This window comes from Athene noctua, chromosome 4, assembly GCF_965140245.1.
Source record: "Athene noctua chromosome 4, bAthNoc1.hap1.1, whole genome shotgun sequence".
Classification (NCBI taxonomy): Eukaryota; Metazoa; Chordata; class Aves; order Strigiformes; family Strigidae; genus Athene; species Athene noctua.
In genome coordinates, this window is record NC_134040.1 from 67733533 (window position 1) to 67753755 (window position 20223).

Sequence of the window (20223 nt, forward strand, 5' to 3'; positions counted from 1 at the left end):
TAGTGAGCCTTCAGAGGTGAATTAAATACTGGATGCTATGGAATTTTCCCCTGGGGAATACCAAAAAGGGTATTTGTCTGTGTTGATCCCAAGGACATCTGTGAGCAAAGAATGCAAGAGAGAAACAGTCTGGCCTCTACAGCAGGTGCTGCTATTCTGCCTCTGGATTTGCTCCTGGACAGCTTAAATGTATTCTCTCTCATGCTGCATGGTAATGCCATGATTTATTTGGGCTGATGACAGAAGAAGATTTATGATTATATTTTTGGAACATCTAGTGCAGAAAACCCACTGAGAACAGGATTGAGGAGTTAAGCTGTGCATCCCAGCAGCCTTTACTCAGTCCCTCGTGAAACTGAAAACAGGTGCAGAGAATGGCTGCAGTTGCTTCAGCTGGATTCACTGCGAGTGCTGTGGGAGCGAGGCAAGCTGTTTAGCCTGGTTTTAGAGAACACTGGCTTTCAAACTTTGATTCCTGACTTCATGCTGGGTAGTGAGCCCTCTGTGTGAGAAATGGGAAATGTCAAGCAACTGAGATCAATCAGGCATGATCAGAATTATGAATTGATTGTCCAGGAACAATGTCAGCAATGCATTATAAGAACCTGTCAAACAAGAAAACAAAAAATTTCTGCCTTGAGGGATTGTTCCTCAACAATCTCCAGCTCATCTGATCCCAGATTTCAATACTCACACATTCTGTTATACCCTCTAGACACCCACTAAATTTCATGGTGTTTGACATAAGCAGTGGAATTTAGAGCACCTTTAAAGAGAAACAAATTCCCATCCTCTATTATAGCAAAGTGTTCCGTTTCTTTTTCCTGTGTGTGGCTACAACACACCAAGCTAAATGAAGTCTGATGCAAGAAACAGTAAATTAAAAGCAGTACAAGAATAGCTGATTTTGGTTCTTACTATTGCTGTTATATATAGGGACATACAGATTGTAAATTATATGCAGGGTAAATTGCCATCTATTAATTCAAATGCCAGATAACCAGTCTGTGAGAATTTTTTTTCCTCCCTTGATTAGCTATTTGCTCTCCTACTCTCCAGGGAGGGGAAAAAAAAAAAAAAAAAAAAAAAAGAATAGACACCCCGTTTCAAACTTTTGCTCAAATATAGCACGTTTCCAGGGGACGTGATTTGCCATTCTTCTCTCTACATTGAGACACAGCAAATGGATATCAAAACTGCAACCTGATAATTGTCTTGAGATGTTGTGATACCTGATGAATATAAATAAGTAGCCACAAGCATGCCTTGGAACAGCTAGCAATATATAAAACAAATATTTTGTCAGGTTTTTCTGCAACATAAAATCACCTTCTGCTGAGGGGTGGTGGATAGTTCCTCAGCATTTTCAGCCGTTTCTCTGAACTGGGAGAAGGAATGATGAGAAATAGTGAAAAGAGAAGAAGCACTCTGCTGTGCAGGGTGTTTCGAACAAGATGGACAGAAAAACAAGTGCAGCAGAAAAGATTGAGTAAGGAGAAGGTACACTGGTAGATTCTTATGAAATCTTCAAAGTGAGAGGGAATCTCTGCCGAAAGGGATGATTTGGCAGTGGGGGTTATATAGCCTTCAGAACTTCTGGTCCTTCGTTAATTATTTATGCCCAGCTTCTGATACCTTTATCAGAAAAACTCTTCATTCTTGAGAAAAATTATTTGCTCATCATGTAAAGTACAGCAGCCACACCATCAGAAAACCTGGGAACAACACTCAGCTGTATAAATTGGACTCTTATCCAGAAATTTTAATGACAGTAGCAGAACTAAGTCCTAAAAATATTTTCATTAAAAATAAAATGTTTTGTGCCTGCGTAACTCATTCTCTTTGCTCAACACACTTCCTATATGACCAGATTTGCATCACTTTTAAATTTTATAGATTCATACAAAAGATCCACATCTATTTAACACTGTTTGTTCACCTCCTTTCATTTTTGCAGATCCCCATATTTTCTCTAACTCCACTGAAAAAAATGACACAGTCAAAACAAAACCAAAAAAATCCCTGCCATTGATAATCACCACACAGTTCTTTCAGTAGAGAAATATCCTGCACCATTTACTGCCTACTGAGATGCAATCAAAATTAAATGGGTGGAAATAACTCTGAAGTGTCAGCTTTAAGTTCTAGCAAAGGAGCCCAGAGTCTTATTTTCATGACAACACAGAATATGGCCTTCTGGGTCAAACTAATCATCCATTTAATCTCCAACAGTGGCAATAGGAAATGTTGTCTGGGGACAACTCATGACCCTGCTTGTCTGCAGTCTATCCCCCTCATATTCCTCCAGCACATGCCACCGCACTGAGGATGCCAGCAAGCACGTTCCTGCCTCTTCCTTTCAGTATCTCTTTAAGGAATTTGTCTGCTTTTGACTTTTTTTAACTTGCTGGTACTGTGGGTCTCCACAGCCTCCCGTTGAAGGTAGAGCAGGTGGTGACCTGCAGTCTTAAAAAAAGGACTTTCTTCCAGGTTTTAAGCTACTCTCCAACTAGTTTCAGCTAGTGCCCATAGCAGACCACAGGACTTGGCAAATAGCAATTCTGTATTTGCTTTACTCAGTGCTTTCATGATTTATAAACCTTGACTATACCCCATTCAGCCTGGGGGAGGTATAAGATTATGAAAAGTCTCAGCCTTTTCTGATTCCCTGTAAAGGCAGCTGCTTCCTCCTTTTAATCATCTTAGTTGCTTTTCTCTGTATTATATCTAATTTCCCTATGTCCTTCTTATAATATGAAAATAGGATTGTACACAGTGTTTAAGATGTGGATGCACCAAGGTTTTATATTTTTGATTTGTTCGTACCATCTTTTCTGAGAATGCCCAAAATTTTGTTGGCATTTTTAGCTGCTGGTGCATTTGAGCAGCTGAGTTTAGAAACCACCAGGTCTCTTTGCTGAGCTTCAGCTGCCAGTTTTCAGTTCAGCACTGTGTAAGCACAGCTTAGCTTATTCTCTGTAGATGCACTATATATCTACACAGGAACTCATTTGCCACTTTTTACTGCGCTCACTGAGCTCTGTGTGTGTGTGATTTGCTGTGCCCCTTCCTTCTGTAGGTCATTGATGAAGATCTTAAATAAAACTCATTCCCTAACAGACTACTGCTTATTCTTCCCCAACCTGAAAAGTGACAATGAATCCCTTCACCCCCTACCCTGTAGACAGCTTTCAATTCACATAAGCATCAGTCCCATGGCAACTTCTTTTCTTCAGTAGCATTCTGCTAGGCATCTTGTCAGGGGTTTGTCAAAAACCCCAAAAAATATATCTTTGATATATTGATAACTTGTACAACTTCCCAAAACGAGGGAGACAGAATTTCCTTACAGGATTTACTTAAGTCCAGTGAAGGCCACCATTTGTATACAGAAGTGGTAGTAAATCCTACACTAATCCAAGCGTTGGCTGCCAAAAGCTGTTTCTGAGCAGTTGGGAAGGTGAGAGAGGTGGCTCCTTTCTATACAGAGTCAATCCTTTGCATGTCTACCTAGGGTGAAAAAGCTTAGACCAAAACAGCCTGAGGGAAGGGATGTTACAGAATCTGCAATAAATCAAACCAGAACTACTTCGGATAGACCAAAACAAAGTCCAGTCCCCGCAGAAACCTTCTCAGTGTGGAAACGTTCTCCACTACAGGCTCCAGGCTAGCTGGCTAGTAAGGAGCTCCAATTTTGAACAACAGCCACAAGATCAATGTCACCATTTCCAAAACAGCATGTAAGTTTGGGGTGGATAACTCTGTCCCCTGCCTCCAAATATCTGAAAAGCAGAAGACATAAAGGCTTGTTTGGCAGATCTTCCGGACTGGCCCTTCTGGAGCCATTTCTGCAATCCCAGGTAATGGATTCTCATATATTTAGTTTCACTGGTCTCTTTTTGACTGGTTTTCTGTGGGAGAGGAGGCCATCCATTGAAAGCAGAGAGCAAGGTGGCTGCAGGCTGTTGTCAGACATGAAGGTGAGTCTCTATCTTCACGCTTTTCCCCCAGACTGAGCACCTTTTTTAAACTGTGGAGCTTGCAGTGAAACACTGATTAATACTGAAGCCAAGTCCTCTTTCCTTAAAATAAACGCGGGTAGCGGAACCCAAGCCCTAATATTAAATTGGCTTTTCTTGCACCACCATCCTAATACTTTCTAAAGTATAACACATGTATATGGTATAAACTTTGGGGAAAAAATTGTGGATTAGATCTGGAACCAATTAACTTCACCAGGGTAGGACTGGCAGATTTATCTGTGCAGCATCAGAAGTTTGTGAGCTAAGCTCACCTAGGATTAAAAATATGGTAATAACCTAAGGTCTGCTGTATGTGAAGCTTCCACAAACCTGATTTTTAAGTTTGCACCTTTTTTCTTCCCTTCACTTTATTTTTCTTCCCTTTTACCTTATTTTCCCTTCCCCTGCTTTTATTTATTAATTTCATGATACATTAAAGGTTTTACTAACATGAACCCTCTTCAGTATAAATGGCTATCTTCCACAGAAAGGCACAATGCAGATTCTTGTTCTATTTATATCTATAAATTAACAATTATATTTGACATGGGAATTATTTTAAAATAATGTTTGATATTACAGGACACTATATCACTGCAATCATATTTATAAATGTGTGATGTAGCATTACTGCACTGTTCTATCAAGTTTACCAGGAAAAAGTCATAGAAGTGAGTGTGTCATCTATATTAAACATACATTTTTCTTAACCAGAAGTGGTCTTTCTGTTACGCTGAATAAAAGTTCACAAAGAAGCATAGCCAACAAAGGGAATATTTTTCACTAACAAATATCAGTGCTTTATTACAGTATTGCATTAGTAAAACTATTGTAGATTTCCTTAACAGAGTCCAGGTCGGTAGCTGCTGGAGGCAGCCTAGACCAACTGGCTTCACTATCTAGACGGTCTCTTCTGCCCTGTTCAAACCTGGTATCAATTTTACCTCAGTTTTCAGTGGGAACAGAATAAAAACTTTCACTTTCATGTTCTTAGGAGCTGAGGTTTGCTTACTAGCTCTTGACATTTCAAGGAGCAAGCTTTAAGGCCTTATGCTTCCAGGCAGAAGGTACTCAGATGACTCCAAAAGATCAAGTAAATGGTTTGCAAGAGAGAGTCAGGGTTTTTTTACACTGCTGCTTTTTCTGTAATTTTAGAGTTTATGACCACAAGCTGGCCTGAAAATATGACACAGAAGTTCCCAACAGCAGCTCTCACTTATTCTTGGACTTGTGCAGAGGTCAGGTAGATTCATGCTTATTTTTAACCTAGCAATACTTTCTTTTTTTGTGTGCTATGTTCTGCATACTTCATAGTTTGACTTGTATTTATAAGATCTGAGGGAATGAAGTAAGCTATTGAAGTAAATATATTCTGGGGAAAAGCAACCCCTTGATATACAGAACTGACTGGGTTTTTTTGACATGGGGATGTTTGTTCTGCTCAGCCGCAGTCAAAAATAATACTTACTGGAGAAACTATGAAGTGCAAACCTTTGCCAAATCGTTTAAAACTGTGAGGTTAGGATTTTCAGCTGTGGCTGAGAAGACAGATACCCAATTCCCATTAGGTTTAAGGGAAAGCTAATTTCCTTCAGAAATCTGTTAGTAGGTTAAGGTGTAACAGTCATACTGATACTTAGCTACATGGTATAAAATAAAATATTCTCAACTGTTTGGATTAAAAAATGTTATTTTGTGCAATGTCTGCCTTTTGTCTCTGACAAGGCAAATTGATTAAACAATTGATTTTTTCATAGGTATGATTTCTTTAAAATATCATAAGGTGGTAGAAAATCTAACAAAAACTACCCAAGAATTTATCTTAATTGCTAATTATTGCTGTTAATGATATTCACAATTTTCCCACTAAGTAGGCCAGATATATTTGCACTATAAAGAACAGGACTGTCTGTAATGCTAAAAAACATGCAAAACTACATGGCAATTTGTCTTTGCTGAGGAGAGAAATGAGGTGGTAAAGAAGTAATGTTCCAGACTTTGCTCTCAGATTTTGCAGTGAGGCAAAGGTAAAGACGAAGAAGATTTCCCTTCTTCTCACACACAGACATCAACATAATTTTCTTCCTTTCTGATGGTGAACAGAATTTGCTGTTAGAAGAGAGAAGAGTGCATCTGATATACCCAGGAGGGGAGATCAATAAGAGAAACAGGTATGTACAGAAGATTGTGGGCAAGATGATGTTGGGAAGGAGATACTGGGAACGAAAAAGTTAGAAATGTATGGGAGTGTCCTGACTGGCAGGAATCAATGTTGGAGGAAAGCTAGAATCATGGAGAAGATTTTGGAATAAAGGGGAAGGGTGAATTTGTGATAGCCACATGCTGCATTTTTTGTACATAATAGAAAAGCCAGGCTGAGACAGATTGTGTGGAGATATACAGAACCAGAGCAGTCTCTGGTCATTCAACAAAACTCTGTTGCAGAATCTATAAAGAAATCTGCTTTTCCTGAATCTCCTCGCCTGTTGATAGGAATGTGTGGTATTAACATCATGTAATGGTAGATGTATCTAAACCTGCCATCTGTTAACTAAAGAATTAGAGAGATGTGCAAAAGTATAAGATTGTCAACATGACAAAAACTTATATGGAGGTTAGTATGGGTTTACAGATGAAATTAAGCGATTTTTTTCCCATGTTTGACAATTCTGGTCTTGTCATATAGATATTTTGTTCTGGTACACAGTAAATGACATTTAGGAGAAGGAAGTCTATATCAGGAACTTTTCTGGGAGAGCTGCTTTGTCCAGTTTCCCCATGCAGATAAGACCCCACAGTCTGCACATAACAAGGAGAATATTGCACAGAGATTCTGTATGGACAAATTTGATCTGCAAAGCATTAAGGTCCAAATCCCGTATAATTTATGTACCTGAAATCAATGGACACTAGGTATTCAAATGTCTCTCGGGTTTGGGGAACAGCTACTCATATACTGGATTCCAGTCCAGATACTGATGGTGAAGAAAATTTACTCACACATTACTGTGATACCAGGAGCAACAGGTAGAATTCCTTTCACTGAAGTTTAGGTACCCACAGTGTACAAAGAACTAGCTTCTGAGGTTCCCACTATAGTCAGAGAAGGTCTTGTAAACAGCTGATGGTGTTTAGGGTACAATTTATCTGAACAAACCCAAGTTTCTGTTTTAGGAGGGGATGAGTCAAGTTTTAAACCCCACCTGTTAGAGTAAGTAGCTCTCTCCTGACTACAAGGAAGCCTAGGACAACCAGCTCAGATGCAAACACCTCTGCCATAGACAGCCACACACAGGCTCTGGAGATTCTTTCACATTTCTATGGGGGGGTTGTATATCTCTTACCATTCCCCAGGATGCTGAGATGATCATTCTGCAACTTGCAGGGCAGAGAGGTGGCATGAAGAGCAGCTGAACCTTCCCAGCTCCAACCTGCAAAAGCAGCACTGCAGGAAGAGCTTCTTGCTGAAGGAAGGCTGTGCCAGTCGAACGTGCTGGGTGAAGGGATTAGATCTTCAGGGAATGGTTGCAGGATTTCACTGGAGCATGAAGGAGGCTTTCAGCTGATCTGGAAAAGCGGGAGCTGACACATTCCTTTGTGTCGAAGCTGGGCGGTATGGATAAGCTGTGTGCACAGATGGTGCTCTGGCTGCTGATCTTGTAGCTGTGTTCAGTCACAGAACTGTTAGCCATCCAAACATGCCAAACCCCTACCCACTTTTTTCCCAAGCTTCTTCCCATCCCCTCTCCTCCATCCTAAAATACTCCTAGCAATTAAAATGCCATCAATCTCTGCAAAATGTGGGTGTGAATCATGGGCAATTACAAAGGAAAATGAAGAGTTCATGTAGAAAACTGCCAGTTCAATTCTGAAGTGGGAGGCAGACTCTATAAAATCATCATCAGAGCACTTTTTCAACCTTGTGAAGCTAGGCTGACAAGCTGAACTTGTTCACAAACAGGGCCATCAGTCAAAAATGGGACAGTAAATTTTCACTATACTAGTAAATGTGGCACCTGTAACGGAAAATATCCTGTAGGTGTTTAATCAGGGAAGGAGATAGAGCAGATGAAATCTTTAAACATCTCTGGATGTTAGTGTATGAGTCATATGATTACAGTTCAAGAAGAGGACTGTACAGGTTTGCTACATTTAACCTAGAACAGATGTCCTTCAGAAGTTCTAAAACTGTGACAGAATGCACAAAAGAAACAGTAAGTACCTAATTTTTAAAATGATTTGAAGTGATAACGGGTATGGAAAGTATTTTTTTTTCACTTCTTCAGCAACTGAAGTAATTACTCAAAGGACAAAAAATACTTAAAAATGAAATCCATGAATTTAAATCCACATACTGCTACTGAATGGCATTGTTCCATAAAATGCCACATAGAGGTACAGAATGACTCTGGATGAAGCCAGTGAGTGGTTTAGCACAGTTTGCAAAGTCTGTGTAAATGTGAAGAAATGAACTGAAATAATGTGCTGAAAACTTATGAGAATTAATTCACTTTCAACAACATATAGGAAAGATACTCACTTGGCTCTTAGCAATTGTGTCTCTGTCCCATGAACTGCACGTGAAAAAACCATTTCTCTATGTCAAATGACATAGTTGCATAAATTACTGGAAAATGTTTTTAATTGCATCTTATATTTAAGCTCAATACAAACATGATGTGTTTTACATGGTATTACATATCAGATAGCATTTTGCTGTACATTATCAGAAAGGCTGTCTTCATGGATGCCATTACAGAACAACGTAATTTAATTTGAGATAGGTGACCCTATTCATATTGCTTCTTCCAAGCATGTCTTCAGGACCTAGATACCAACCATACCAACAATCATCTGCATCTTAATATAGGCTGTCTGAGCAAAAGATGACACATATCCTTGAGCTTAAGAGCAACCTGAGAATGTCTTTTTCTCATGAAAACAGTATGAAACTGTAACAAAAAAATCATATGGATATTTTTAAAAAAATATCCATAGTAAAATGATGTATGGATATTTTCAAAAAAATATCCATACAGTAAAATGTATTTCTGAGTAATGCATAATCAGCTGCATGATCTGTGAACTGTCTATTAGGAGAAGAGACCGTATGTAAATGTTATGATCAGTTTTCTTCATTGTAAGAAAGGTCATTTGGTGAGGGGGAACACATACGACAAAGGTTTTCATCTTTCCAGCTTAGTTCTGTTTGTCCCAAAACCAGTTCCTTCAACACTTTCACAGGTTTCAACAGCATGTCAAAAACTGAGCTTGAAGACCAGCCAATAAATTTTTTTGAACACACATAACTTTTTGAAATTTTTACAAGAATAATTTTTAGGCAAAGAAAAGGGTGAGTGGTATTGCATTTGTAGCTGTTGAGGATTTCCAGAATTAGAAATAACTGATGTACAAGCAAGCATACAGCAAGTAGATAGAGTTGACTCAATTTTGGAAACCATTTAGAGATATATTGCTTTCTCAGCTACCAGAACCTGAGGACTGAAGTGTGTATGATATTCAAGTTCTAAGCAATATATGAGAGTCTATTTTCTATGATGAATGCTCTAAAAATAAAAAGATTATGCTTGCCTTAGGAACATCTAAAAACTCTTTAGAAATGTCAACAACTGGTTGTATACCAAACTTTCAATACCTTAATGAAGTGTCATCTTCCACATTACATTTTGGAGTTTACAGAAATGTCTGTATTTAAAAAGAAATGGAAATAAGGAAAAATAGGATTTCCTGAGCTTCAAGGGAAAACTACCTAAAATGTGAGCAACAAAAAATACAGTAAAATTATTTATTCCTCATATTTTTAAATCCAATTAAATGTTTGGTCAGCATCTTTGAATTCCAGATGTCAGAAAATAGATCTTAATAAAGGTTGAGTAGTCTAGTGATGAAAAGACCATGGAAAACCCTGTGAAGAAATTACAAATTCTATATTCTCTTCAGAGAAAGGATATCATGTTGTAAAGAAAATGAATGAGAAGTAAAAATACATACTGAGAATATAAAGAAATACCAAGTATTTACTCATGGCATAAGCGTTGACGATATGAAGCAATGACCTTAAAGAAAAATAATGTGACTAGTTACTTAAGAGACCGTAGCATAGTTGTGTAAACACAAGCAGTCGTGTTGGTGTTAAATGGGCAACTTCAAACGTGTCATTTCTTGGGTGAGCTACCTGTCTTTACAGGTTTAACGTTCTTTGAATGACACAAGTGTATGGCAATGTCCTAGATGCTTTGAGAAGACCATGTTTGAAATACAGTGCTTGGATCTGCAGCCTTGTCTCATGTGGAAATGGTGCCGAACTCTGTCACAGTTTGTGAGCAAACAGGCAACTGAATTGAGCCTTTGGTGGTATTAGTTTTTGGACTAGATGAACTAAACAGACTGTTTAACAAGCGCTGGCTGTGAAGTACTTCTGTTAGTAACTTGGAGTTGGTGCTTACACGTACCTACCAATTTCTCACATTCCCCACTGGTGTGTATTTATCCCCTTAGTCATCTAAGGCGGATTGATAACACTTGTTTATGCATACAGCTATTTCTTATTACTGCATTTGAAAAAGAGAGATAGGTAGAATTTAACCAGTGAGACTGAATCTAAACTAAAATGGAATGAGAACAAATGACAGTTTATAAATGTATTCCAAAATGTTTGCAGATGCATATAAATAGAAACTTAATTCTTTAGCTAGTTAAACACTTTTGTTCTGGCCTTTTAAGCAAGAAGGATCTTGGTCCTCTGTAATTTTATACTATATGATCTTTGTGTTGGCACCATATAAAAGATTCAAGACAAATATTCTCTCTCAAGGTCATGTTTTCAAGTATTATTGTTTTAATTTTCCATTTAATTTTTAAAGGACTGTCTGTGTTACATAGAGCACACCATTGCCCAAAACCTGTCTCACTCCAGGAAAATCTGCATGATTAAGGACTGACAGAGTTTGGCACAAGTGAGTGGCATGCAGCACAGCACTACTTTTAAAGGTCGCTGCTCAAGGAGCAGTGGTTTCTTTTAAATTCACTCCTTACAGTAAATGAAATAAAGAGAACATTGTCTGGGGACAGGGGATGGGAGAGCTGCTGCCTCTTCTGCCTTGCTGATATTCATCAAGACTTATTTGCTGCTCTGGCAAATCTGATGTTGGACAATTTATGGACAAAGACTGGCAACTCTTTCCTAGTTCTATGATTGAAATAAAAGTAATTACTGCTTCAGGTCTGGGCATTATGTGCAGACCTTTCTTTTGCTCCCGAGAATTGGTAAACGTCTGAGGAGCTGGCAGAAATGCTTATTATTCCCTTTGAAAAAAACTATGTTGGACAGAATTTGACAAGACAATTTTCTAACTGTAAAAAGAGTTAAACAGATACTAGCAGAGGTAAACTATGTATATCAAATTTCTTGCACCCTGCCATACCTCCATAAATGTGATTTACAGCAGAAACAACATATGCCCAACACAATTTTTTTTCAAGTTGTTAAGCTAGATTGTCTGTATTTCACCTTAGTAGATATACATATTCACAGCAAAAGCTCATTTCTAGGCTTGCCTTAAATAGGAAGCTAGGATTTAAAGTTCATGTAGCTCATTTATATAGTGCAAGCCAATTTACACAGTCTAACTTACAGTCTGTATCAAGACACAGAGTGTAGCCAGCAGGCTGAGAAGTGACTATTCACCAGTTGTGAGATGACATCTGGAGTACTGGGTCCATTTTGGGGCTCTTAGTGCTAGAAAGACATTGACAGACTAGAGGAAGTCCAACAAAGGGCCACCAAGATTGATCGGGGCTGGACCACATAATGTTCAAAGTGAGGCTGATGGAACTGAGTTTGTTCAGCCTTAAAGCCAAGGCTAAAGGGAAATATAACTGTTGTCCACAGCTACTAGGAGGAGTACAGGGCTAGGACAAGAGGCATGTAATATAAGCTGGAACATGGGAAACTCTGATTAGGTACAAGGAAAATTCTGTCTTACTGTGAGGGTTAGGGTTAATCCTGGGATAGGCTGCCCAGTGAGTGCGGTATCTCTCATTTTGGAGATACTCAAAACTCTCCTGGACATAGCCTGGTGTAAGCTGCTGCATCTAGACCTGCTTTAAGCATGAGGTTGGACTAGAAGACCTCTGGATGTTCAATCCAACATATATGGTTCTGTGATTCAATGGCCCATGTCTTGCCATGGTTTATGGGATGGAAAGTTAAGTGCGCACAACAAGTACCCACAGTTGCTTTGGAGGTGGTCACTGAACAGCACATTTCATATTGAACAGCCCATTTCCTACTTGACTCTTTCTGGCCTTGGTGTTTTCATGGGCTTTTGGTTCAAGCTGGCTTTTATGGGGGCCCTTCACTGCCTCTCTTTTATGACGAATAAAAACTGCTGTTGTTTATCGGAAATGCATTTCCATCAAGCATTTCACTTGTGCCTGAACACAGAATCCCCTTGTAAGAAGAAGTAACACCTTCTCTCCCTTGCATGGGAAGTAAGTCCTTGCTGGCTTAACAGCTTCTAGGAACTTACACATCTTCTTGAGTATCTCTAGGAGTTTGGAAGTGAAAATAAGGAACAGCTCTTCCTTAGCTAAGGGATCCTGAGCTAGACAGATTGTAAAGATTTGTAGCATTTCACTACACTCTCCAGGACATTAGAAGCAGCAAAAATATATGCTGAGCTAGAAAGACTGTGTGGAGTAGAGCACAACAGCAACAGCCCTGAGATGAGTGAAACACCACTGTTGACTATTTGTAAGAGAAGGAAAGGGAAGAACTGCAGGCCCTTACAGCCATATATTATACAACTGCTCCAATTACTAAAACTGATGGCATGCATTTATGTCTGCTGGTAGACCAAAAACAAACAAACAAAAAAATCCAATCCTACAATTAAATTGATTTGGGAAATGAAATAAAGGGGGGTAGGAGAATTGAAACTCCTGGCTCTTTATTTAGTCATCAAAGAAATCTATTTTGCAACAAGCTAGGAGCATTCCATTATCAGTCTCAGAAGTACTGAAGGACTAAGAACAAGGCCCTTTGTGAAGAGATAGCCTGAATTAGTAAAGAACAAAGGCTGTTCTCACAACATGTTTTGAATTCCAAAAACAACTGTAAATTGCTGAAGTGCTGAAGTTACTCCTTGATGGTCCTCTGAGTATCCTCTCCTCTGTACTCTGATAAGAGTGTAACGCTGAGCTATAACCAAAGCAAGAAGCATTACCTTTGACAAAGGAAGAGCTCTTGTTCAGAGTCTCCTTTGGAAGAAAAGGAGAAGAGAGAAGATAAGGTTGCCGATCCTTGAAACTACCTGAAATAGTAATGCAAATTGGGCTAAGTGACAGAAAGTAAAGGAGCATTGCTCTTCTGGATAGCAGCTCCTGTAGGGTTTGGGATGAGAACTGTCCAAGCATCACTGCTGTATTCACAGAGTAACCAAAGCCTCCTGGTTCCTGTTTTTGGGAGCCACAACTAGGGCTGAAGCACCGTTCAGTGAATCCGGCCCTCCAGCTGTGCACTGCGAAGAGACACTCCCTTGAACCTCCGAAGTTATGCCTACAAGAGAGGCACCGGGCACACAGCAAAATGCTAAGTAGAACCTACTGACGGATTTAACGAAGCTAGAGCCTACCAGAGGGGCAGCAATGTCGGCCGGAGCTAGTCCTCAGTTAAACCGGCTGGCAGTCGAGCTTTTTTGAAAGGTTACTGAATATGGAACTAAATTAATACAGCAGCTGTTGTCTTTACCTTTGCAGCCTTGTAAATAAATATGCAATCTTTTATTTTGCTCTTGACGGAATATGTAAATGCTTTATTCATCCTTACACCTGCTGTGGCAATGTCCACATCTTCTTACGAGGAAGAGCAAATCTGCAAGCTGGGGTGCTTGTAACCAAGGATTTCAGCAGTGGTTTGGAGCAAAGGCACCCCCTTCACACCGCTCCAGTCCGGAGGCCGGGAAAACTAGGAAGCAGCTCAGCGTGAGGCGCGGACATCAGCTCGGACCCGGCACTATCTCCCTTCCTCCAACCCCTTTTTTTTTCACGGTGGCAGCGCTACGGCTGTTGCCTCCGGAGTGAGACGCAGCCGACACATCAGGGACCGGCGGCCCGGAGCCCCCCTCCCCGCACCCGGAGCCCCCTCCCCTGGACCGGAGCCCAGCGGGCGGAGCCGCCCCCCCCCCGGCCGGCGGGGCCGCCCCGCCCCGCCCCGCCCCCCGGCGTGCGGGGGCCGCCGCCACCGGCGCCTCCAAACTTTGGACGGGCCCAGCCGCGCCGCTGCCCCTTGCCCAGGGAGGAGAGAGCCGGCCCGGTGAGCGTGCGAGGGGAGGGCGGCGGGGGGGCCGGCACCGGGGCCGGCGGGAGCGGCCGCTCCTCTGCGGGGCGAGGGGGCTCCGCTCCGCCCTGCCCTGCCCTGGGAGACCGGCTCCGGTGGCAATAGCCGGCGGTGGCCACGCTCGCCACCCCGGGGCGGGAGGAAGGTGAACGTGGGAAAGGGGGCACGGAGGGGCACGGAGGAGCGCGGCCGGCGTGGGGCAGCGGCGTGGGGCAGCGGCGTGGGCAGCGCCCGGGACGGGTGTGTGGGGAGCGGGGGGCAGCGGCGGCACCCCGCAGACTCGCTTGCCGCCACCTTCGCCCCGAGCAACCCCGGCGCCTTCCCTAGCGCCGGCACTGCGGTCCTGATGGAAGGGCTGCTTGCTAATGGCATCACGTATTTCACCCTTTTCGCTTAGTTGCTCTCAGAACCGATGGAAATCCTCTACGGACCTTCCTCTGCCGAAAGTTAGATGCGATTTGATGTCCACCCTGAGGATCTGACTGATCCTCAAAAAAAAAAAATCGGAAAAAACCCACCCCAATGCTGTGCGGCACACAAGGTGCGCAAATAAATGCTATCAGCTGGAGAGTTTATACCAAAAAAGTGCAGACAGGGTCCTGTCAGACACTACCTGAGGTATCAAATGCCACCTCGTTTTTCCCCCCCTATACTCTGAAAGCCGCCAAGTCTTTGTCCACTTAACTGTCCCACAAACAATGTCAAACTTGTCCAGTTTATTTCATCACTTACTGACATGCCAGCTCATCCCAGCTTGAAACCCTGGTCATCCCTCCTTCAGCTTTATCTTATTGACAAGATCAAAATGCCTTTCATCAGCCCAAACAGGCAGTAACAAATAAAAGTGACAGAACAAAAGAAGGCTTTGCTAAAAAAAAAGGGGGGTTGGAAGTAGGAATCAATAGAAAGTCAAGGACTAGAGAAACAGGTGAAAATATTTTTGGGAAGAAAGAGATGCTACATTCTTTGTCTGAACTACATCCTCCTGTCTGGGTTGATGGCAAAGAAGGGAAAAACCTGTGAAATTTGCCTCCCCTCTCACCCTTCTACTATAGTGTCTAAATATGTCCTGCTCTGATTTTGCACTGAAAAAACTGCGAGATTTTGGAGCACCTAAGAGCCCTGGGACCTCAACAAATCTCTGATAATATATGTAGGAATAATTCCTGGGTGTAGCTACATGGGTTGAAGAAATAAGCTCGGCAGACTTCTGAACTTCTGCGTAGCCTTGCCTGTGCAAATTTTGGTGGGTCTCTTACATTTTTAACCTGGTGGACTAAAGGTGTATTGATGAATCCCCTCCTGCCACCTCTGCTTAGGCTAGTAGTTGATAACTGTATTACTATAAAATCTGTAGGGTAAGTTGTATAAACAGCTAGCACATCTCAGCCACATATCTTGTGGTGTTTCACATCTCAGGCTTACACTTGTAATTGTACAATAAATGTAGACTAAACAGTATAACATAATTCTGACCAGTTTAGTTGTGGGGAAAACAGCTTTCAGTTCATGCAGTTGATGTGTTGCTTTTGCAAAAAGAGCTTGCCCTGAAAAATTCTTTGGTATGTTGTATGGGATGCAAGCAAACACGAAGGGCTCAGTCCCCTACCGGTAGACAACCTTCCTTTCTCAGTTAGGAAATCACACTTAGGGATGTCACTGGTAGATAGTTAATGGGGACAGAGGTAGGGATGAAAACCCACAATGAAGTGGATCTCATTAAAAAGAAAATAATTTTTAAAAGTCATGTGAAACCAAAGGCATTAATAGCTAGACTGTCTCTAGACAGACCTGGATTTGAGACTGGATTAAGCTATGTGTAACACCTGATGGCAGGAAAGTGACATTTGTCTCTACTCTTGCTTTCTTTAGGGAATGTATGAATGGGGAAACAGAGTTAGTAACTCAGGTTTGGCCTTCCCCTCAGTGGCAAATGGTGTTTTCTCAGTGAGCCCACTGGGCACTGGCAATTAGTATTTTTTGCCAGGTGAAACCAAGGAGTCCCCAGCTGCACAGTGCTCCCTTAGCATGCCACCCATGGTCCGGGCAGTCTGCATGAGGACATTCACATTTTACATAGTACTGAAGTCCAAGTCAGCAATTAACTGTAAAACATCCATATATCCATTTTAGGGCAGCATAGACTTGTCTTAGGGCAGCATAGGATTTGGCTTAGCCTGTGTAGGGGGAGGCAGTAGAATGTGATTTTGATGTCAGTGGTGAAATTCTTACTGACATCAGCAGGGGAATGATTTGCTTTTCTGTATGACTGCAGTCAGAAATGAATCCCTGATTGGCAGCCTCCAAGGAGCTGTGTTTTCTCAAACATTATACAGAAAGGAAATATTATGTATAACTGAGTTTTAATTGTTTCTTGAGTTAATTTCAGCATGAATAGGTTGCACAGTCATTTCAGAGAAATGCTATTATTTCAGTTCTATTATTTTTGCTTGCCTTGTGGCACAACCTCTCCTAAAAGGAAGCTCCTTAAAGAAAGATCACAGTAATTAGTTATCTTGTATTAAGGAGGGGCATAAACCTATAAGAATTAGAGTCACCATTAAAGGAAACACTTTCCATTAAGGAAAAGCTGAAAGATTATTATGCTAATAACAGTCTGGATGGTGCCGTTCCATGTAGAATTCCTGTAGGTATTAATGGAAGTTTTGTGCTAAATCAGCAGTAGGTTTAGGTAGTGGATTGTAAAAAAGAATATGCTGCCCAGCAGGATCATAATCCTTCTGCATTTTCTTAGGCAAACTTTGTCTTTGAAATGCTTTTGAAATCTGTCCCAATTTTCAGCAGGAGTCATGCCTGAATAATATTCCGGGATCGGGCTTCAAATGTTAAGGGCAACAGAATTTAAATATATTAAGACAGATCGTCTCTTAATCCTGCGATGCAGAACGTGGGTTAGGGGAGGACAGAGCTGTAGCTTTAGCTTATTACTTTTTTGTCTTAGCCACCACAGACTGATTTCTCCACGTGTTCTTGTACTGGTTTGTTTTCAGAGACAGCTCTGTTGCTTAGACCAGGCTGTTGCAAGGATGGGGCCCCTGGAAGCAGTAGGTGAAGAAAACCAAACAGATGAAATGAAAATGGAGCTATTCACCAAGCTATACTTGCCAAGATACACCACACCGCTCAGTGAATTGTCTCTGGACCCTAAACCAGAACTGAAGGACAGCACAACGCTAGTTGAAGTGCAGATAATCCTCATCTTTGCTTACTGCTCCATCATCCTACTGGGGGTGATTGGAAACTCACTCGTGATCCATGTGATCATCAAGTTCAAAAGCATGCGCACAGTGACTAACTTCTTCATTGCCAATCTGGCTGTGGCTGACCTGCTGGTGAATACATTGTGCCTGCCCTTCACTTTGGTTTACACGCTGTTGGGTGAATGGAAACTGGGCCCAGTCTTGTGCCACCTGGTGCCTTATGCCCAGGCTCTTGCTGTGCACGTGTCTACTGTTACTTTGACTGTGATCGCTTTGGATCGGCATCGCTGCATCGTCTACCACTTGGAAAGCAAAATCTCAAAGCGGATCAGCTTCCTGATTATAGGAATTGCCTGGGCAGTCAGTGCCTTGTTGGCAAGTCCTCTGGCCATCTTCCGTGAGTACTCGCTGATTGAGATCATTCCTGACTTCAAGATTGTGGTCTGCTCTGAGAAGTGGCCAGGGGAGGGGCAGCTCAACTACGGCACCATCTACAGCGTCTCCATGCTCCTGATCCAGTACGTGCTGCCTCTGGCAGTCATCTCCTATGCCTACACCCGGATTTGGACCAAGCTCAGGAGCCATGTTAGTCCTGGGGCGGGGAATGACCACTACCACCACCGGCGGCGGAAAACCACTAAGATGCTGGTGTGTGTGGTTGTGGTGTTTGCTGTCAGCTGGCTGCCATTTCACACCTTCCAGCTAGTCAGTGACATTGACAGTCAAGTGTTAGACCTGAAAGAGTACAAACTGATCTACACAGTGTTTCATGTTATTGCCATGTGCTCAACGTTTGCTAACCCCCTTCTCTATGGCTGGATGAATAACAACTACAGGACGGCCTTCCTCACAGCCTTCCAGTGCGAACAGCGGCTGGACTCCATCCACCCTGAAGTGTCAGCAGCTTTCAAAGCCAGGAAGAAACTAGAAGCAAAGAGGATTCAATTCCCTGGAGACTCTTTCACACAACCTACCAATGTCTAAGATTTTAAAGTCTAAGGCTTTAAAGAAGAAATTAATATGTTGTGGACAAAGGGATAAGTCCATGTTGACATATGCATTTTTAATGCATAGTTTTATTCATAAATGCTGAAAGAAAAGTGGCAGGAAAGTCAAGGTGTGTGGTATGATTTGAGGGGAGTTGATTGGCATCAAGAGTATGTAACTATACAACTGCAAGGAAATAAAAGGGAGAGACTGTTTATGGCTGTCTCTAATATGGTAAGAGATGCTTCCATCCCTCCCATCTCTCTTTGACAAGTCTAAATGACAAAGGCAGAGTTTGCTGGTTTTGCTATAGGAAGGCAGACAGCTGATTTGTAGCACAAGAATATTGCTGGTGAGAGCAGGTAATTTTTATATTGGACATGGAGATCAGGGACAGTGGAAGTCTGCCAGGAGAATGAAACCTGTCTGGGGGGAATGGGCTGTGCAGTTTAAAGCTCAAAACTTTTCAGACCCCTTCTCTCCCACAGGCATCTTTTGGGAAGATAAAGGAATTTAGAAGAAAAATATGTTACTGTTTTTTGACTTGTACTGAAGCACTTCAAACCAGAGCATTTGAAATGGACTAGGTGGAAAAAAAGAAAAAAGCAAAACAAACCCAGCCAAACAACAGATTCAATGTGAAGAAAGGTCAAGTTTCTACATAAAAAATGTGGGTGTTGGTCAATCAAATGGAGTAAAAAGTCATTCCTTAAGAACTGACTGTGGTTATGCTGAGAAAATCATGAGCCTGTGACCTGATCAGTCATTCCCTGCAGATCCTTACTTTTCATTCTGTGCTGGGAACAGCTCCCAAATGCAGTGCTTTAAAGTGGCATGTGAGGGCCGAGGATGCAGGCTCAGGTCTTCTGTGAGCACTTCATAAACTGCTTAAATGTCTAACGTGTTATTAACTCCACAGGCTTTGAATTGTTGCTGCTTTCTCCCTGGATAATAAAACAGCAGATAATTTTGATCCTCTGGAAAGGCTGCTAGATGGTAATGTGCTTTTCTTTATTGTGGTTTTATGTCACACACTCGTCTTGGAGCTTTTTCCATCTCTAGCCTTTGTAAAAATTAAGAACATCTGAATGACTGTAACCTTATAACAGTATGCTAGGTTTATGTGATAACTTATCAGTTACTCTGCATGCTGTAGTTAATAGTTAAATTCCTTTTTTGCTCAGGTATAAAATTTTAATCTGTTTACTGTGTTGTACACAGCAATGTTCAACTCTTCTGTGTCTTTGTTTAGCCTCTTTGAACTCATTAAAGAGACGAAGAAAACTTCAAACCATGTTTATTCCAAGCTGCCCTGTTGCTTATCTGGAATGAAAATAAGTGTGATACTTTCACTTGGAGTCTCTTTCCACAGCTATGTTTTAGCTGCCTCATGTTTGTTTTGGTTTTTTGTTTTGTTTTTTTTTTTTTTTCCCTCTCAATTTTTTGCTGTTTCTAAATTCATTGTGTTCTCTCTTACAAATTAAAAACCAACAAAACTCCACTACTGAAGTGTTAGCAATGTAATGAATGATATCAGATCTTTATCAACTGGATAAATTAATCTTTGTGTATGCAGTGTTTGGCACCATCCCTTAAATATCCATGAAATCATTTGGACTTGGATTTTCATGAA

The 20223-nt window shown here is 41.4% G+C and overlaps 1 protein-coding gene across 3 annotated transcripts; it reads left to right on the top strand.

Annotated features, from left to right (window-relative positions):
* Positions 1-3793: 3793 nt before the first annotated feature.
* Positions 3794-19923, top strand: NPY2R (neuropeptide Y receptor Y2). Of its 3 annotated transcripts, none has more exons than XM_074904051.1 (4): positions 3794-3860; positions 5178-5260; positions 6126-6193; positions 17394-19923. In XM_074904051.1, exon 4 carries the CDS (start codon positions 17430-17432, stop codon positions 18585-18587), a length of 1158 nt encoding a protein of 385 aa, XP_074760152.1. In that variant the 5' UTR covers positions 3794-3860; positions 5178-5260; positions 6126-6193; positions 17394-17429; the 3' UTR covers positions 18588-19923. The 3 variants fall into 3 exon arrangements, with proteins under 3 accessions (XP_074760152.1, XP_074760151.1, XP_074760149.1); XM_074904050.1 differs by lacking the exon at positions 3794-3860 and adding an exon at positions 3875-3980; XM_074904048.1 differs by lacking the exons at positions 3794-3860; positions 5178-5260; positions 6126-6193 and adding an exon at positions 14270-14358.
* The last annotated feature ends 300 nt before the right edge of the window (positions 19924-20223 follow it).

Excerpts from the sequence above, each read along its gene's own strand:
- NPY2R (XM_074904051.1), top strand. The coding sequence starts at position 17,430 with ATGGGGCCCCTGGAAGCAGTAGGTGAAGAAAACCAAACAGATGAAATG.